General features: G+C 46.0%; 1 protein-coding gene across 1 annotated transcript in view; it reads left to right on the top strand.

Annotated features, from left to right (window-relative positions):
- Positions 1-16,513, top strand: part of LOC110538705 (IgGFc-binding protein) — a 28,318-nt gene extending 11,805 nt beyond the window's left edge. Inside the window, exons 4-25 of the mRNA XM_036962226.1 lie at positions 1,546-2,772; positions 2,969-3,309; positions 3,428-4,001; positions 4,094-4,698; positions 4,861-5,431; positions 5,583-6,181; positions 6,273-6,816; positions 6,978-7,174; positions 7,424-7,562; positions 7,711-8,036; positions 8,155-8,728; positions 8,821-9,425; positions 9,588-10,158; positions 10,310-10,908; positions 11,000-11,543; positions 11,705-11,901; positions 12,151-12,289; positions 12,438-12,766; positions 12,889-13,462; positions 13,594-14,195; positions 14,310-14,871; positions 15,061-16,513. Coding sequence (XP_036818121.1) covers positions 1,546-2,772; positions 2,969-3,309; positions 3,428-4,001; positions 4,094-4,698; positions 4,861-5,431; positions 5,583-6,181; positions 6,273-6,816; positions 6,978-7,174; positions 7,424-7,562; positions 7,711-8,036; positions 8,155-8,728; positions 8,821-9,425; positions 9,588-10,158; positions 10,310-10,908; positions 11,000-11,543; positions 11,705-11,901; positions 12,151-12,289; positions 12,438-12,766; positions 12,889-13,462; positions 13,594-14,195; positions 14,310-14,871; positions 15,061-15,485 — 10,844 coding nt within the window. The 3' untranslated portion in view covers positions 15,486-16,513. The remainder of the gene's footprint in view (positions 1-1,545; positions 2,773-2,968; positions 3,310-3,427; positions 4,002-4,093; positions 4,699-4,860; positions 5,432-5,582; positions 6,182-6,272; positions 6,817-6,977; positions 7,175-7,423; positions 7,563-7,710; positions 8,037-8,154; positions 8,729-8,820; positions 9,426-9,587; positions 10,159-10,309; positions 10,909-10,999; positions 11,544-11,704; positions 11,902-12,150; positions 12,290-12,437; positions 12,767-12,888; positions 13,463-13,593; positions 14,196-14,309; positions 14,872-15,060) is intronic.
- The last annotated feature ends 711 nt before the right edge of the window (positions 16,514-17,224 follow it).

The raw sequence follows: 17,224 nt of genomic DNA, 5'->3' as shown, positions 1-17,224 counted from the left end.
ACAGCTGTAAGTCGCTTGGGGTATGTCTCTATCAGTTTTGCACATCGAGAGACTGACATTTTTTTCCCATTCCTCCTTGCAAAACAGCTCGAGCTCAGTGAGGTTGGATGGAGAGCATTTGTGAACAGCAGTTTTCAGTTCTTTCCACAGATTCTTGATTGGATTCAGGTCTGGACTTTGACTTGGCCATTCTAACACCTGGATATGTTTATTTTTGAACCATTCCATTGTAGATTTTGCTTTATGTTTTGGATCATTGTCTTGTTGGAAGACAAATCTCCGTCCCAGTCTCAGGTCTTTTGCAGACTCCATCAGGTTTTCTTCCAGAATGGTCCTGTATTTGGCTCCATCCATCTTCCCATCAATTTTAACCATCTTCCCTGTCCCTGCTGGAGAAAAGCAGGCCCAAACCATGATGCTGCCACCACCATGTTTGACAGTGGGCATGGTGTGTTCAGGGTGATGAGCTGTGTTGCTTTTACGCCAAACATAACATTTTGCATTGTCGCCAAAAAGTTCAATTTTGGTTTCATCTGACCAGAGCACCTTCTTCCACATGTTTGGTGTGTCTCCCAGGTGGCTTGTGGCAAACTTTAAACTACACTTTTTATGGATATCTTTAAGAAATGGCTTTCTTCTTGCCACTCTTCCATAAAGGCCAGATTTGTGCAATATACGACTGAGTCTCCCACCTCAGCTGTAGATCTCTGCAGTTCATTCAGAGTGATCATGGGCCTCTTGGCTGCATCTCTGATCAGTCTTCTCCTTGTATGAGCTGAAAGTTTAGAGGGACGGCCAGGTCTTGGTAGATTTGCAGTGGTCTGATACTCCTTCCATTTCAATATTATCGCTTGCACAGTGCTCCTTGGGATGTTTAAAGCTTGGGAAATCTTTTTGTATCCAAATCCGGCTTCAAACTTCTTCACAACAGTATCTCGGACCTGCCTGGTGTGTTCCTTGTTCTTCATGATGCTCTCTGCGCTTTTGACGGACCTCTGAGACTATCAGAGTGCAGGTGCATTTATACGATTTATACGATCAACTTGTTGTTGATTCTTCACAAAAAAATACAGTTTTATATATTTATGTTTGAAGCCTGAAATGTGGCAAAAGGTCGCAAAGTTCAAGGGGGCCGAATACTTTCGCAAGGCACTGTAAATACAGTAGCTTGGCAAATGAAATCTTTATTGCCTCCTCTAATTAGATAGTACATTTATGTTGTTTGTTCTGTAGGGCACACTATATTATAGACATATAATACTGGTTATAAAGCTATGCAGGGGGAAGCGACAGCATCTGTACTGTTATGTACACAAACATTTGTATACAATCATGTCATTCAAGCAAAAACAAATTATTGTGTGCCTTACTAAATTGACACTTGACAGTCAGTGAATTCAACAAGAGCAGTCGGAGCAAGACAATTGTCCTGTATTTAAGCTATAGTAAACTATTCATTATTAAACTGATATTACATTAGTCAAATGGTTGCAAAAAGAATGCAGATGCTCATCTGTAAAATTGTCTTTCTTCCTTTATGTTTAGTGGTCAGTGGATCATGCCCAGTGGGGCGGGAGTTCATTACTGCCTTTATGCCTAACTATTTGCTGAGCTACCATGATGATCAGAGTCTTCAACTGGCCATAACCACACAGGATTATCCAGCCATTGTTCAAATTCAGGTCAATGCAATCGGTTTCTCCACCTCAGTGAAAATAGATAAACAGAACACCAAATGGATCACCATACCTGGTAACGCTGAAATTGGGGGTCCAGGAGCTTCCACCAAAACAGTGCAGGTCACCTCCAACTCTGACATCTCAGTGGTGGCCTTCAACTACAAGTTCTCAACCGGAGACAGCAGTGTGGTCTATCCAACTGACCAGCTGGGTACTGACTATGTGGTCTTCACCCCCGATGAGGGTCCAAGCAACATGCACAAGCTTATGTCTATTGTCAATGGCAAAGAGCCCAACAAGATCACGATCATCCCTGTCTCCAACATAAATCTCAGTGGCGTGGATTCCTGGAAGCAAAGACAGGCGGTGATTGTTACCATGGACCCATACCAGGTCTATCTCTACCAAAGCTACACCACTTTCACTGGGACCAGGGTCAAAGCCAAGTTCCCTGTGGCGGTCCTGGGGGGACACGAGTGCGTTGCAGATGGAGGCCGCTGCAATCACGTCTACGAACAACTGCTACCAGTACAGAGCCTCTCCACCAATTACCTGGTTCCTTCCATGCACATGTCCAATTCAACTGACTTTGTAAACATTGTGGCCTCAGAGGACAACACTCTAGTTAAGATCTTTGAGGGAAAGCTATCCACTGCTAAAGAGCTGAAAGCGGGGCAGGCGTATGTGGTTAATGTCCAACCCAAATATCCGCTGATCATCAAAAGTGATAAGAAGGTCATGGTGATGTACTTCAGCAACAACAAGCCCTACGATCCGTTCCTCACCAACATCCTCCCAACGTCTGATCTGGCCAACGAGTGGTCGGTGGACACGCAGAGCAAATTCGAGAGCACATTGGTCATTGTCTCCGAGAGGGAAGGGATCAACACCGTTAAAGTCTGTGAGAAAAATACATGTGTGAAATCTCTCCAATGGACATTATTCAACTCAGACCCTAAGTACATGTGGGTAAATATTCCATTGGGAGAGAAGCAACAGCATTTCTCCATCAAAGGCGACTCCCTCATGGCTGTTTACGTTTATGGTGGCATGCCAAGGGACGGCTACGCAACAACAGGAGTATGTTCCAAAGGTAAGCTGTTTAATTGACACATCCACTTAACTGGCCTATTGACTGCCCCTGAACACCTCCCACGTTAAATAGGAAAACTATTAAACAACACAATGCAACGCAACACAAAAAAACAAAACGCAACGCAACACAACACAACAAATGCACTGCATGAAAACTAGAATTAGTCTTGAACGTTGCTTCTGTACTCCCTCAGGCACTGCCCCACCCACTCTACCACCAGACCCCTGTGAGAAAGTCAAATGCAGAGAAAAAGAAGAATGTACAAAGGGGGTTTGTGTCCACATCTCCAAAGCAACATGCAGGGCTGTGGGGGACCCCCACTACCTCACCTTTGATGGGGAGCGGTTTGACTTCCAGGGCACCTGCTCTTACGTCATGGCCACGGTTGTTAAATCTGAACCTGGTCTCATCCCGTTCACTGTCCTGACCAAGAACAACCACAGAGGGAACAAGAGGGTGTCTTTCGTGAGGAAAGTCTCAGTCACGGTCTATGGGCTGACTGTTGTGATCAGTACGCATAAAGGGAAGGTTGAGGTGAGTAACAAGAGACCAGAGGGAAATGATCAGAGTTGGGCTCGGTTCCATGGTAAATTTGGTCAATCCAGGAAATGAACTGAGTGGTTTTTCCATATGCTTATTGATCTTTTCTTAGGTGAATGGTGAGAATGTCTACCTGCCTGTGACCCTGGCCGGAGGAAACCTAACGGTGGTGTATAGTGGCAGCTATGCTGTTCTGAAGACAAACTTTGGCCTGAAGGTTATGTACGACTGGAACATGAACTTCTACATCACTGTCCCCAGCAGCTACTTCCGCACCCTGGGTGGGCTCTGTGGGAACTACAATGGGGATCACAACGACGAGTTCACTAACCCCAAAGGTAACAAGGAACCCACAGTGGTGAAGTTTGCCCAGAGCTGGAGAACTGAAGATGGCGACTTGTTCTGTCATGATGACTGCCAAGGGGAATGTCCTAGCTGCACTCCGGCTCTCCAACAGAAATACAAGGGAGAGAAGTTATGTGGTCTCTTGGCCAAAAAAGATGGCCCATTCGCAAGCTGCCACAAGGTCCTGGACCCAGGCGTGTTCATGGACAACTGTGTATTTGACGTCTGCATCAATAAAGGCATCTACCAGTTCCTCTGTGAGAACATGAAAAGCTACAATGATGCCTGCTTGGCTGAGGGGGTCAAAATTAGCCCTGAGTGGAGGACAATCACTGCATGCCGTGAGTTTCTTTCTTTCCAGACATTTCATAAAGATTTTTAGATTGCACTTTTCACTATTATTTACATATATTTTCTCATTTCACATTTGCAGCACTGGAATGTCCATCAAACAGCTACTACGAGGCGTGTGGCACAGCTTGCCCTGCCTCTTGTTCAGATCTAGATGCCGAAGCAAAGTGCAAGGAACCCTGTGTGGAGACCTGTCAATGCAACAAGGGCTTTGTCCTCAGTGGAGACAAATGCATCTCCAAGGAGAGCTGTGGCTGCTCTTATGAAGGACGATACTACCCGTCTGGAATGAAGTTCTGGGAAGATGACAAATGCACAAAGCAGTGTGAATGCAATCCAGCAACAGCCAAGGTTGAATGCAAAGCAACAGCATGCAAGAAATCAGAGGTGTGTGGCCTGCAGAGTGGTAAGAGAGATTGTTACCCAACATCTTATGCCACCTGCCAAGGTTCAGGCGACCCCCACTACCGCACGTTTGATGGCAAGAGGTTCGACTTCCAGGGAACGTGTACTTACGTTCTCTCCAAATTGGTCAGCAAAGACGACAGATCTCTGGCACCTTTTGAGGTGCTTGTAAAGAATCAGAATAGGGGGAGGAACACGGCAGTGTCTTACACAAAGACAGTCACCATCACTGTCTTCAGAAACATCATCATCATGAGTAGGGACAACCCTGGCAAAGTATTGGTAAGCTACCTTAAAATGTTATCCATTCCTAATGAATGACATAATTGCCTTCTGGGTCTATTTTGTCAATGAGCTTTTATGATTATACTACTTAATGTAAGAAGAAATATCAGGACATTATCATCCTTCATGTTCCATTCAAGTTTCGTTCTCTCTTCCCAGGTCAACAACCAGTATGTGAACTTGCCATTTGATACAGAAGACGGCCAACTGTCCATCTTCCGCAGTGGGTATTTCGGGGTGGTGAAGACCAAATTTGGCCTGACACTGAAGTTCAACTGGAACAGCCACGTCTCCCTAACCCTCCCCAGCACCTACTCAGACCTCATCGGAGGGCTCTGCGGAAACTGGAATGGCCAACGGAACGACAATCTCCTCAAACCAGACAGGAGCCCTGCTAACACCCCAACAGTATTCGGGGACAGCTGGAAAGTGGGGAACGACCCTGGCTGCTCCAGCGACTGCGGCGGCAAGAAGTGCCCCACCTGTGACCACAGCCTGATGCTTGATTACCAAACAGGGAAATATTGTGGCAGGATCACAGACAAAAACGGTCCGTTCAAGCACTGCCACGCCAAGGTGGACCCCAGAGAGTACTATGAGGACTGTGTGTTTGATATGTGTATGTACCGTGGCCATGCCTCTGCCCTCTGTAACGCCCTCAGCACCTACACCACCGCCTGCCAGGATGCCCCTGCCAAGGTGGAACAGTGGAGGTCGGACAGCTTCTGTCGTAAGTAGTGCACAGATACACATCAGATGTATATTTCAAAACAACTACTGTAACAATTTTGATCATTACTATAAGTCATAAGTGATTTGTCTAGCTAACAGCTTCTGGTTCCAACATTAAATTCTATCATGTTTGACCTAATGTGTTGTAGCGTCTTCCTGTAAGCCCAACAGCCACTATGAGGTGTGTGCCTCAGGCTGCCCCCAGACCTGCAGCGGCCTCGATGAGCCTGAGAGCTGTGGGAACTCCCTGTGCACTGAGGGATGTGTCTGTGACGAAGGGTTCATACTGAGCGACAGCGAGTGTGTGCTGCTGGCTGAATGTGGCTGCGTTCACCAAGGCCAGTACTTCCAGATGGGCCAGGTGTTCTTCCCCAACGGCCAGTGCAAAGAGCGCTGTGTGTGTAACAAGGATGGAGACGTGGAGTGTAATGTAAAGTTTGCCTGCGGTCCCAGTGAGAAGTGCCAGGTCCAAGACGGGGTGCAGGCCTGTGTACCCATGAGCACGGGCACCTGCCATGTGAGCGGGGCCAGGAGATTCCACTCGTTCGATGGCAGCTGCTTCGGCCTACACGGGGACTGTGTGTACAAAATGTCAGAGGTTGTGGAGAAAGACGGATCGATGGCTCCATTTGTTGTATCAGTGCAGCAGTTGACCAAGATGGATGATGCAATGGTCACCAGGAGGGTTGACATACAGGCCTACAAATACAAGATATCTATGTCTCCCAGAGTTATATGGGAAATAATGGTAGTTTTCTGTCTTGATCTATTCATTTCAGTATTAAAAAGCAACATCGGATTAGAAAAACTGATGTTTTCAATCTTTTCTCCTTTCACAGGTGGATGACGTTACAGCAAATCTCCCACTGTCACTCGGAGATGGAAAGGTCAGGGCCTACCAGAACGGCATTAACATCGTCGTGGTAACAGACTTTGGCTTGATGGTGACCTACGACACCGTTGCTGGCGCCATCATACAGCTACCATCCACTTACAAAGGTGTTACCGGTGGTCTCTGTGGCAACTATAATGACAAGAAGGAGGATGACTTCCTGCTGCCCAGTGGGCTGCAGGAGCCGTCTGTGGAGAAGTTTGCAGCGGGGTGGTTGGTGGTTCAGGAAGGGGTCAAATGTCAGACAGGATGTGACGGTGGCTTGAAGTGTCCTCCCACCAGTGGACCCCCACCGGCTTGTAGCATCATGAAGTCAACCAAGGGTCCATTTGCCCAATGCCATGCTGTTGTGCCACCACAAGAGCACTTTGAGGAGTGCATGAAGGAGGGAGAGGGTGGGGATGCCCTGTGCCGCCACTTACAGACATATGTGACTTTCTGTCAGGTATCCGGTGGCCTTGTCAGCAGCTGGAGATCTGACCAGTTTTGTCGTGAGTGAATTTTGATATTTGAAGTTAACTTACCTTATCCTGGTTTATCTTAGTGTGCAATATTTTTCTGACCTAATGCTCTGCTGAAAAACATTTGATGCTGAAGCTGATTTAATTTTTTTGATAACATGCATCTCCTCCCATTTCCATCTGTCTTCTAGCTCTGACGTGTCCAGCTAACAGTCACTATGAGTTGTGTGCCGACACCTGTTCTTCCACCTGTTACTCTCTCAGCGAGTCTCCAAAATGCCCACTATGCCAGGAGGGCTGCCAGTGTGACGACGGCTTTGTGTTTGATGGTGGCAAGTGTGTCCTACTGGAGAACTGTGGCTGTGTGGTTGATGGACACTATTACAAGGTGATCACTGGTTAATTGTGTATCGACAAATAAACTGCCATATCATATATTAACTAATCTATGTTATCCTAAAGTGATTATTACAAATATAGGCCTATATCTGTTCTACGCTAAATGCAAATATAAAGTGGAAATAATATAATCAATCACTATCCTTGGTAAATATATGTATTGTTTACAATCATCCTATGGTTACCACCATAGTATAAACACTCAATGATATCACTGACATGTTTTGCTGGTTTTCAGTCTGGCCAGTCTGTGATCCTGAGCAACTGTTCTGAGACCTGCAGCTGTGCCGCAGGAGTGTTCACCTGCAAGAACTCCCAGTGCAAAGGGGGTCAGAAATGTGGGATGAAGAATGGAGTCATGGACTGCTACAGCATAGGTAAAGAAATACATTAATAATAATAAAACCAAACATATATGGCTTTGTGTTAGTACATTTGGATGTAGAATTATGGACTTTATTGATGTTCTATTTTGATATTACGATGAGCAAGATATGTCAGCATCTCTAATGCACATTTTGTCAGACCCCTGTGAGGACACTGAGTGCCGTGAGAAAGAAAACTGTGTGGTGATGAACAATAAGGCGATATGTGTGGCCCAGTCCAAGTCCACCTGCAGGGCTGTGGGGGACCCCCACTACCTCACCTTTGATGGGGAGCGGTTTGACTTCCAGGGCACCTGCTCTTACGTCATGGCCACGGTTGTTAAATCTGAACCTGGTCTCATCCCGTTCACTGTCCTGACCAAGAACAACCACAGAGGGAACAAGAGGGTGTCTTTCGTGATGAAAGTCTCAGTCACGGTCTATGGGCTGACTGTTGTGATCAGCACGCATAAAGGGAAGGTTGAGGTGAGTAACAAGAGACCAGAGGGAAATGATCAGAGTTGGGCTCGGTTCCATGGTAAATTTGGTCAATCCAGGAGATGAACTGAGTGGTTTTTCCATATGCTTATTGATCTTTTCTTAGGTGAATGGTGAGAATGTCTACCTGCCTGTGACCCTGGCCGGAGGAAACCTAACGGTGGTGTATAGTGGCAGCTATGCTGTTCTGAAGACAAACTTTGGCCTGAAGGTTATGTACGACTGGAACATGAACTTCTACATCACTGTCCCCAGCAGCTACTTCCGCACCCTGGGTGGGCTCTGTGGGAACTACAACGGGGATCACAACGACGAGTTCACTAACCCCAAAGGTAACAAGGAACCCACAGTGGTGAAGTTTGCCCAGAGCTGGAGAACTGAAGATGGCGACTTGTTCTGTCATGATGACTGCCAAGGGGAATGTCCTAGCTGCACTCCGGCTCTCCAACAGAAATACAAGGGAGAGAAGTTATGTGGTCTCTTGGCCAAAAAAGATGGCCCATTCGCAAGCTGCCACAAGGTCCTGGACCCAGGCGTGTTCATGGACAACTGTGTATTTGACGTCTGCATCAATAAAGGCATCTACCAGTTCCTCTGTGAGAACATGAAAAGCTACAATGATGCCTGCTTGGCTGAGGGGGTCAAAATTAGCCCTGAGTGGAGGACAATCACTGCATGCCGTGAGTTTCTTTCTTTCCAGACATTTCATAAAGATTTTTAGATTGCACTTTTCACTATTATTTACATATATTTTCTCATTTCACATTTGCAGCACTGGAATGTCCATCAAACAGTTACTACGAGGCGTGTGGCACAGCTTGCCCTGCCTCTTGTTCAGATCTAGATGCCGAAGCAAAGTGCAAGGAACCCTGTGTGGAGACCTGTCAATGCAACAAGGGCTTTGTCCTCAGTGGAGACAAATGCATCTCCAAGGAGAGCTGTGGCTGCTCTTATGAAGGACGATACTACCCGTCTGGAATGAAGTTCTGGGAAGATGACAAATGCACAAAGCAGTGTGAATGCAATCCAGCAACAGCCAAGGTTGAATGCAAAGCAACAGCATGCAAGAAATCAGAGGTGTGTGGCCTGCAGAGTGGTAAGAGAGATTGTTACCCAACATCTTATGCCACCTGCCAAGGTTCAGGCGACCCCCACTACCGCACGTTTGATGGCAAGAGGTTCGACTTCCAGGGAACGTGTACTTACGTTCTCTCCAAATTGGTCAGCAAAGACGACAGATCTCTGGCACCTTTTGAGGTGCTTGTAAAGAATCAGAATAGGGGGAGGAACACGGCAGTGTCTTACACAAAGACAGTCACCATCACTGTCTTCAGAAACATCATCATCATGAGTAGGGACAACCCTGGCAAAGTATTGGTAAGCTACCTTAAAATGTTATCCATTCCTAATGAATGACATAATTGCCTTCTGGGTCTATTTTGTCAATGAGCTTTTATGATTATACTACTTAATGTAAGAAGAAATATCAGGACATTATCATCCTTCATGTTCCATTCAAGTTTCGTTCTCTCTTCCCAGGTCAACAACCAGTATGTGAACTTGCCATTTGATACAGAAGACGGCCAACTGTCCATCTTCCGCAGTGGGTATTTCGGGGTGGTGAAGACCAAATTTGGCCTGACACTGAAGTTCAACTGGAACAGCCACGTCTCCCTAACCCTCCCCAGCACCTACTCAGACCTCATCGGAGGGCTCTGCGGAAACTGGAATGGCCAACGGAACGACAATCTCCTCAAACCAGACAGGAGCCCTGCTAACACCCCAACAGTATTCGGGGACAGCTGGAAAGTGGGGAACGACCCTGGCTGCTCCAGCGACTGCGGCGGCAAGAAGTGCCCCACCTGTGACCACAGCCTGATGCTTGATTACCAAACAGGGAAATATTGTGGCAGGATCACAGACAAAAACGGTCCGTTCAAGCACTGCCACGCCAAGGTGGACCCCAGAGAGTACTATGAGGACTGTGTGTTTGATATGTGTATGTACCGTGGCCATGCCTCTGCCCTCTGTAACGCCCTCAGCACCTACACCACCGCCTGCCAGGATGCCCCTGCCAAGGTGGAACAGTGGAGGTCGGACAGCTTCTGTCGTAAGTAGTGCACAGACACACATCAGATGTGTATTTCAAAACAACTACTGTAACAATTTTGATCATTACTATAAGTCATAAGTGATTTGTCTAGCTAACAGCTTCTGGTTCCAACATTAAATTCTATCATGTTTGACCTAATGTGTTGTAGCGTCTTCCTGTAAGCCCAACAGCCACTATGAGGTGTGTGCCTCAGGCTGCCCCCAGACCTGCAGCGGCCTCGATGAGCCTGAGAGCTGTGGGAACTCCCTGTGCACTGAGGGATGTGTCTGTGACGAAGGGTTCATACTGAGCGACAGCGAGTGTGTGCTGCTGGCTGAATGTGGCTGCGTTCACCAAGGCCAGTACTTCCAGATGGGCCAGGTGTTCTTCCCCAACGGCCAGTGCAAAGAGCGCTGTGTGTGTAACAAGGATGGAGACGTGGAGTGTAATGTAAAGTTTGCCTGCGGTCCCAGTGAGAAGTGCCAGGTCCAAGACGGGGTGCAGGCCTGTGTACCCATGAGCACGGGCACCTGCCATGTGAGCGGGGCCAGGAGATTCCACTCGTTCGATGGCAGCTGCTTCGGCCTACACGGGGACTGTGTGTACAAAATGTCAGAGGTTGTGGAGAAAGACGGATCGATGGCTCCATTTGTTGTATCAGTGCAGCAGTTGACCAAGATGGATGATGCAATGGTCACCAGGAGGGTTGACATACAGGCCTACAAATACAAGATATCTATGTCTCCCAGAGTTATATGGGAAATAATGGTAGTTTTCTGTCTTGATCTATTCATTTCAGTATTAAAAAGCAACATCGGATTAGAAAAACTGATGTTTTCAATCTTTTCTCCTTTCACAGGTGGATGACGTTACAGCAAATCTCCCACTGTCACTCGGAGATGGAAAGGTCAGGGCCTACCAGAACGGCATTAACATCGTCGTGGTAACAGACTTTGGCTTGATGGTGACCTACGACACCGTTGCTGGCGCCATCATACAGCTACCATCCACTTACAAAGGTGTTACCGGTGGTCTCTGTGGCAACTATAATGACAAGAAGGAGGATGACTTCCTGCTGCCCAGTGGGCTGCAGGAGCCGTCTGTGGAGAAGTTTGCAGCGGGGTGGTTGGTGGTTCAGGAAGGGGTCAAATGTCAGACAGGATGTGACGGTGGCTTGAAGTGTCCTCCCACCAGTGGACCCCCACCGGCTTGTAGCATCATGAAGTCAACCAAGGGTCCATTTGCCCAATGCCATGCTGTTGTGCCACCACAAGAGCACTTTGAGGAGTGCATGAAGGAGGGAGAGGGTGGGGATGCCCTGTGCCGCCACTTACAGACATATGTGACTTTCTGTCAGGTATCCGGTGGCCTTGTCAGCAGCTGGAGATCTGACCAGTTTTGTTGTGAGTGAATTTTGATATTTGAAGTTAATTTACCTTATCCTGGTTTATCTTAGTGTGCAATATTTTTCTGACCTAATGCTCTGCTGAAAAACATTTGAAGCTGAAGCTGATTTAATTTTTTTGATAACATGCATCTCCTCCCATTTCCATCTGTCTTCTAGCTCTGACGTGTCCAGCTAACAGTCACTATGAGTTGTGTGCCGACACCTGTTCTTCTACCTGTTACTCTCTCAGCGAGTCTCCAAAATGCCCACTATGCCAGGAGGGCTGCCAGTGTGACGACGGCTTTGTGTTTGATGGTGGCAAGTGTGTCCTACTGGAGAACTGTGGCTGTGTGGTTGATGCACACTATTACAAGGTGATCACTGGTTAATTGTGTATCGACAAATAAACTGCCATATCATATATTAACAAATCTATGTTATCCTAAAGTGATTATTACAAATATAGGCCTATATCTGTTCTACGCTAAATGCAAATATAAAGTGGAAATAATATAATCAATCACTATCCTTGGTAAATATATGTATTGTTTACAATCATCCTATGGTTACCACCATAGTATAAACACTCAATGATATCACTGACATGTTTTGCTGGTTTTCAGTCTGGCCAGTCTGTGATCCTGAGCAACTGTTCTGAGACCTGCAGCTGTGCCGCAGGAGTGTTCACCTGCAAGAACTCCCAGTGCAAAGAGGGTCAGAAATGTGGGATGAAGAATGGAGTCATGGACTGCTACAGCATAGGTAAAGAAATACATTAATAATAATAAAACCAAACATATATGGCTTTGTGTTAGTACATTTGGATGTAGATTTATGGACTTTATTGATGTTCTATTTTGATATTACGATGAGCAAGATATGTCAGCATCTCTAATGCACATTTTGTCAGACCCCTGTGAGGACACTGAGTGCCGTGAGAAAGAAAACTGTGTGGTGATGAACAATAAGGCGATATGTGTGGCCCAGTCCAAGGCCTACTGCTGGTTGTTCGGTGACCCTCACTATAGCACGTTCGATGGCCAGCCCTTCTCCTTCATGGGTACCTGCTCCTACATTCTGGTGAATACAACGGGCAAAGATCCCTCCCTGCCTCAGTTCAGCATCCAGACTAAGAATGAGCCGCGAGTCAACTCCAAGGGCTCCTTCCTCAAATCAGCCAACATAGACCTGAGTGGTCACAGGATCACCATTCTCAGTGGCCAAAGAGGGACAGTGGAGGTGGGTGGCTTCCAGTTATACTTGATTCAGATTTTCCATGTTGAAGTTGAATGTAAGAATCCTCTATGCTCTCCATCCACTTTAAGTCCTCTTTAATTCCTCTTCTCTCTCTCTTGTCTCAGATTGATGGCATTAGGTCTGACCTCCCTGTGAGTTTGGAGTCTGACAGCATCAGAATCACAGAGTCTGGTATCCAAGGGACCATCCAGACAGATGTTGGCTTGAAGATCACTTTTGACTGGACCGCCTTCTTCATGGTGACCATCAGCAGCAGTTACTACGACAACCTCGGTGGCATTTGTGGCAACTACAATGGTAACAAAACAGACGACTTCACCACTCCCACAGGTGTGCTTTCGGCAAATACCACGGCGTGGGTGGCATCCTGGAGTGTTGCTGACGGTGATCCATTCTGCCGGCATGTCTGTAATGGCAACTGCCCCACGTGCTCAGAAACAGACCGGGCACTTTATACTGGACCAAAGTACTGTGGTTTGATGACAGACGGAAGGGGCCCATTTCACCAGTGTCATAAGAAAGTGCCAGTGAAGGAGTTTGCCTCAGACTGCCTCTATGATGTGTGTCTGAATGAGGGTCGACAGGAAGTGTTGTGTGAGACCTTGGCTAACTACGTGGCCAAATGTCAGCAGGCTGGGGTTGTAGTCTCACCGCTGTGGAGAAAGGCCTCCGACTGCCGTAAGTTCTCAGCTAAAACAAAACATCACATTTATGAACTCAGACATTCTGAAATGTGTATAATGTGTCAAATGAATTTGCAGAATGTATTAGGACTACATTTGATGTTTGTTTTTTCTCAACTCAAACAGCCCTGGCTTGCCCATACCACAGCCACTATGAGCTATGTGGCACTGCCTGCCCTGCCACCTGTGCCATTCCCAATGTCCCCGAAATCTGTTCCAAAGTCTGTGTGGAAGGCTGCCAGTGCGACATGGGTTACGTGCTCAGTGGTGAACACTGTGTCATCAAGGAGACAGGGTGTGGCTGTACACACAATGACCATTACTACCTGCCTGAAGAAACCTTTTGGGAGGGCAACACATGTCAGAGTAAGTGTGTGTGCGACGGAGCCACACAGAAGTTGGTGTGTATGCCTAGGAAGTGCAAGGCTAGTGAGCACTGTGAAGTGGTCAACGGGGTTCAGGACTGCTACCCCCTCAGCTTCAAGACCTGCTCAGCACAGGGGGACCCCCACTTCCGCACCTTTGATGGGAAGCGCTTCGACTTCCAGGGAAACTGTATCTACAAGCTGGCGGGGGTCTGCTCCAAAGATCCCGATCTGGAGAGCTTTGAGGTGACTCTGGAGAACAACAACAGGGGCAGCACCAGAGTCTCTTACGCCAAGGTGGTGACTGTCATTGTGTTGGGAAGTAGTTACACCGTCACAGGTGATTATCACGGCAAAGTTCTGGTGAGTAATAAAGGTCCTATCTATTTTGTATAATATCCTGTTTTGAAAGGGGGAAAAAACAGTCTTACGGAATAGTATCCATTCTACTCTCTATTTTTACTGGACTGTATTTAGGTGAACGATGTCCTGACATCTCTGCCATACTACTCCAACAACACTGAGGTTCAGATCTACAGAAACAGACGTTTTGCTGTTCTGGAGACTCATTTCGGTCTCAAGGTCTCCTTCGACTGGTCCAGCGAGGTGAGGGTGAAGGTCCCGAGCACCTACCACAACGCCATCTGTGGTCTCTGTGGCAACCTCAATGACGACCCTGATGACGACCTGCTTCTGCCCAGCGGGAAAAAGCCCATGAGTCCCAAGGAGTTTGGAAACAGTTACTGGGTAGCTGACGTACCGGGCTGCTCCCACGAGTGCAAAGATTGTGCCGTTGTAGACATCCCCCTTATAAAGCCCAAATATGTCAGCGCCTGTGATGTCATTGTGGATAAGAGTGGTCCCCTCAGAGACTGTATTGGTAGAGTGGACTCTGATGAGTACAAAGAAGACTGCATATATGACATGATCCTCAACAACGGCCTACTGACGGCAGCCTGTGACATCATCACCAACTATGTAGAAGAGTGTCAGGAGAAGGGAGGGAAAATTGAGGTCTGGAGGAGTAAAGACTTCTGCCGTAAGTTCTCTGCTTTTTGTATCACTAATCTTCAGGTTTATGATGAGTCGCAATTCATAAATTCTTTAAACAGGAATCTGACAGTAAATAAAGACTGCAAATTCTAAACCCTACATTTTAAATGAAATCCTGAAATTGTAAAATTGTAACTGATTCCACAGACCTTTCTTTCTCACTGTGTGTTTTCAGACCTCCCCTGTCCAGAGAACAGTGTCTACAGCCTCTCGGCCTCCGGGTGCCCGGCCACATGCTATTCCATGTCCTCCGCCCCAGGATGCACCACTCCTCCAGGGGAGGGCTGTCAATGCAAACCTGGTTTCCTGCTGAGCGATGACAAGTGTGTCCACGTGAAGAACTGTGGCTGTCACCACAAGGGTCGCTACTTTGTGTCCGGTGAGGTCTTCTATAAGGAGAACTGCCACCACCGCTGCAGCTGTAACTCCGGCGAGATGGCCTGTGAGGTGGCGCCCTGCGGTCCGAAGACCACGTGTGCGGTGGTGAAGGGGGTCAGGGGCTGTTACATTATCAGCAGCAAAGATTCAAACAACCAGTCATGGATTGAAAAACTCCTTAACAAATATGGAAAACCTGTACATATCAAGTTTGGAGGCTAGAACATTTTAATTTTCAAATAAGATCTCATGGATCTAAAATATCCTTTAAAAACTTCCCTTTCATGTCCAGGTTGTAGGCTAAAGCATTTCAACATAAAATAGTAAAATTACCTTCAAATGACCTTCTGTATGTGATAACATATTCTGAACTATATAATGCTGTGAGGGATTATGAGTACTCATGCATGGAATTGTTATTTAACTCTGTATTTGTTATAATCCAAATATAATCCCATAATTGTGATCAGATTATCTCTGTATGCATGTATCTCTGTCTATCCTTTAGTCAAGAGAATTTTCAATCCCAATGATAATAACTGACAATCAATAGCTCTGACCAATCCCCGAGATCTGTAAAACCATGGGTTTAATAATAATTAGTCAAAGGCTCAGTTTAGGCAAAAAGATAGTACAGTTTATTCAGAGAATATTCTTAAATCCATTATACAAAGACATCCACTTTATAGCTGCGCACATACTTCCACACAAACAGTAGGTATCCTACACACATACTTCCACACAAACAGTAGGTATCCTACACACATACTTCCACACAAACAGTAGGTATCCTACGCACATACTTCCACACAAACAGTAGGTGAGTTTTATCTCTATAGTTCTCACCACTGTGTATCACTGCCCAGCCAACAGGTTCCATTCCCCCCGAGATTAGGGAAACCTTGAGAAGTACTCCCTATGCTCTCATAGGTTCCTCAGAAGCCTAGCCAGCTCGGCCCAAACACAGTTTAACACAGTTTTTTTCTTCTTCGGCACACACATACAAGTTCAAACCCTAAACTACGCCTTGCTCAGACAGCCTGTGTTTTTCCACTATACAGATACATTGTTTCATCTAATTCTGACTAAAACTACACACATCATCAGATTATCATTTTATGATTCTAATCAATTTCATACAGTTATAAGGTTTCAGAGTGGAATCATTTTATCATTATCTTTCAACATATACATTATTTTATTACCTTCACAACTTTCAAAAGCCTAATAATAAACATATAGCAGCAAAATGAGTCTGTGTCATCTGTTTATCCTACATTTAGTAGTAATGGTGGAATTACTACAGTTTTGGTTTAATCAGATATCTCAAAACCTCTCAATTCATTCAAACAAAACTGTTGAGTATATTAATCTTGTATATGCCATGCCATATTATATACTGCCTCTGCCCACTGGGCACAGATGTCAGTTCAACGTCTAGTTTTGAATTATTACTTGTGAGGTATTGAGTTGTCAACGTGAAATCAGCAACACGTGTCACCATGTCATTGGATTTTGGGTTAAACGTTTGGTGAAAAAAAGACAGTGACCTTATATTGATGACTTTTTTGCAAATCCAATCAGTTTTTCACATTAATTCAATGTCATAAAGTAGTTTTTGGGGGTTGAAATTACTTCGGAAACAACGTTGATTCAACCAGTGTTTGCCGAGTGGGTGTTATTGCAAAATAACACAAATCAGTTTGGTGGTTTGGTTATGGTATTGTTGTGGCTATTGGAATTTCTTTCTCTCCAAACAGCATACGTTTGACAGTCATTTCAGCTAAATAAATGTTGTATGTTGACATCAGTACTACTCCACAAACGGACACTGCTGGTCAGATAACACACAGCTGTTGGTACTACGTTCTTGCATCAAAGATTGTATTGATTACATATTTTCTGGAATACAACTCTCTTTCCTACAGGGCTAAAGCCACTATGCACTGTCAATATATTCT

Source organism: Oncorhynchus mykiss, chromosome 2, assembly GCF_013265735.2.
Source record: "Oncorhynchus mykiss isolate Arlee chromosome 2, USDA_OmykA_1.1, whole genome shotgun sequence".
Taxonomy (NCBI): domain Eukaryota; kingdom Metazoa; phylum Chordata; class Actinopteri; order Salmoniformes; family Salmonidae; genus Oncorhynchus; species Oncorhynchus mykiss.
This window is presented reverse-complemented; position numbering and strand designations above follow the sequence as displayed.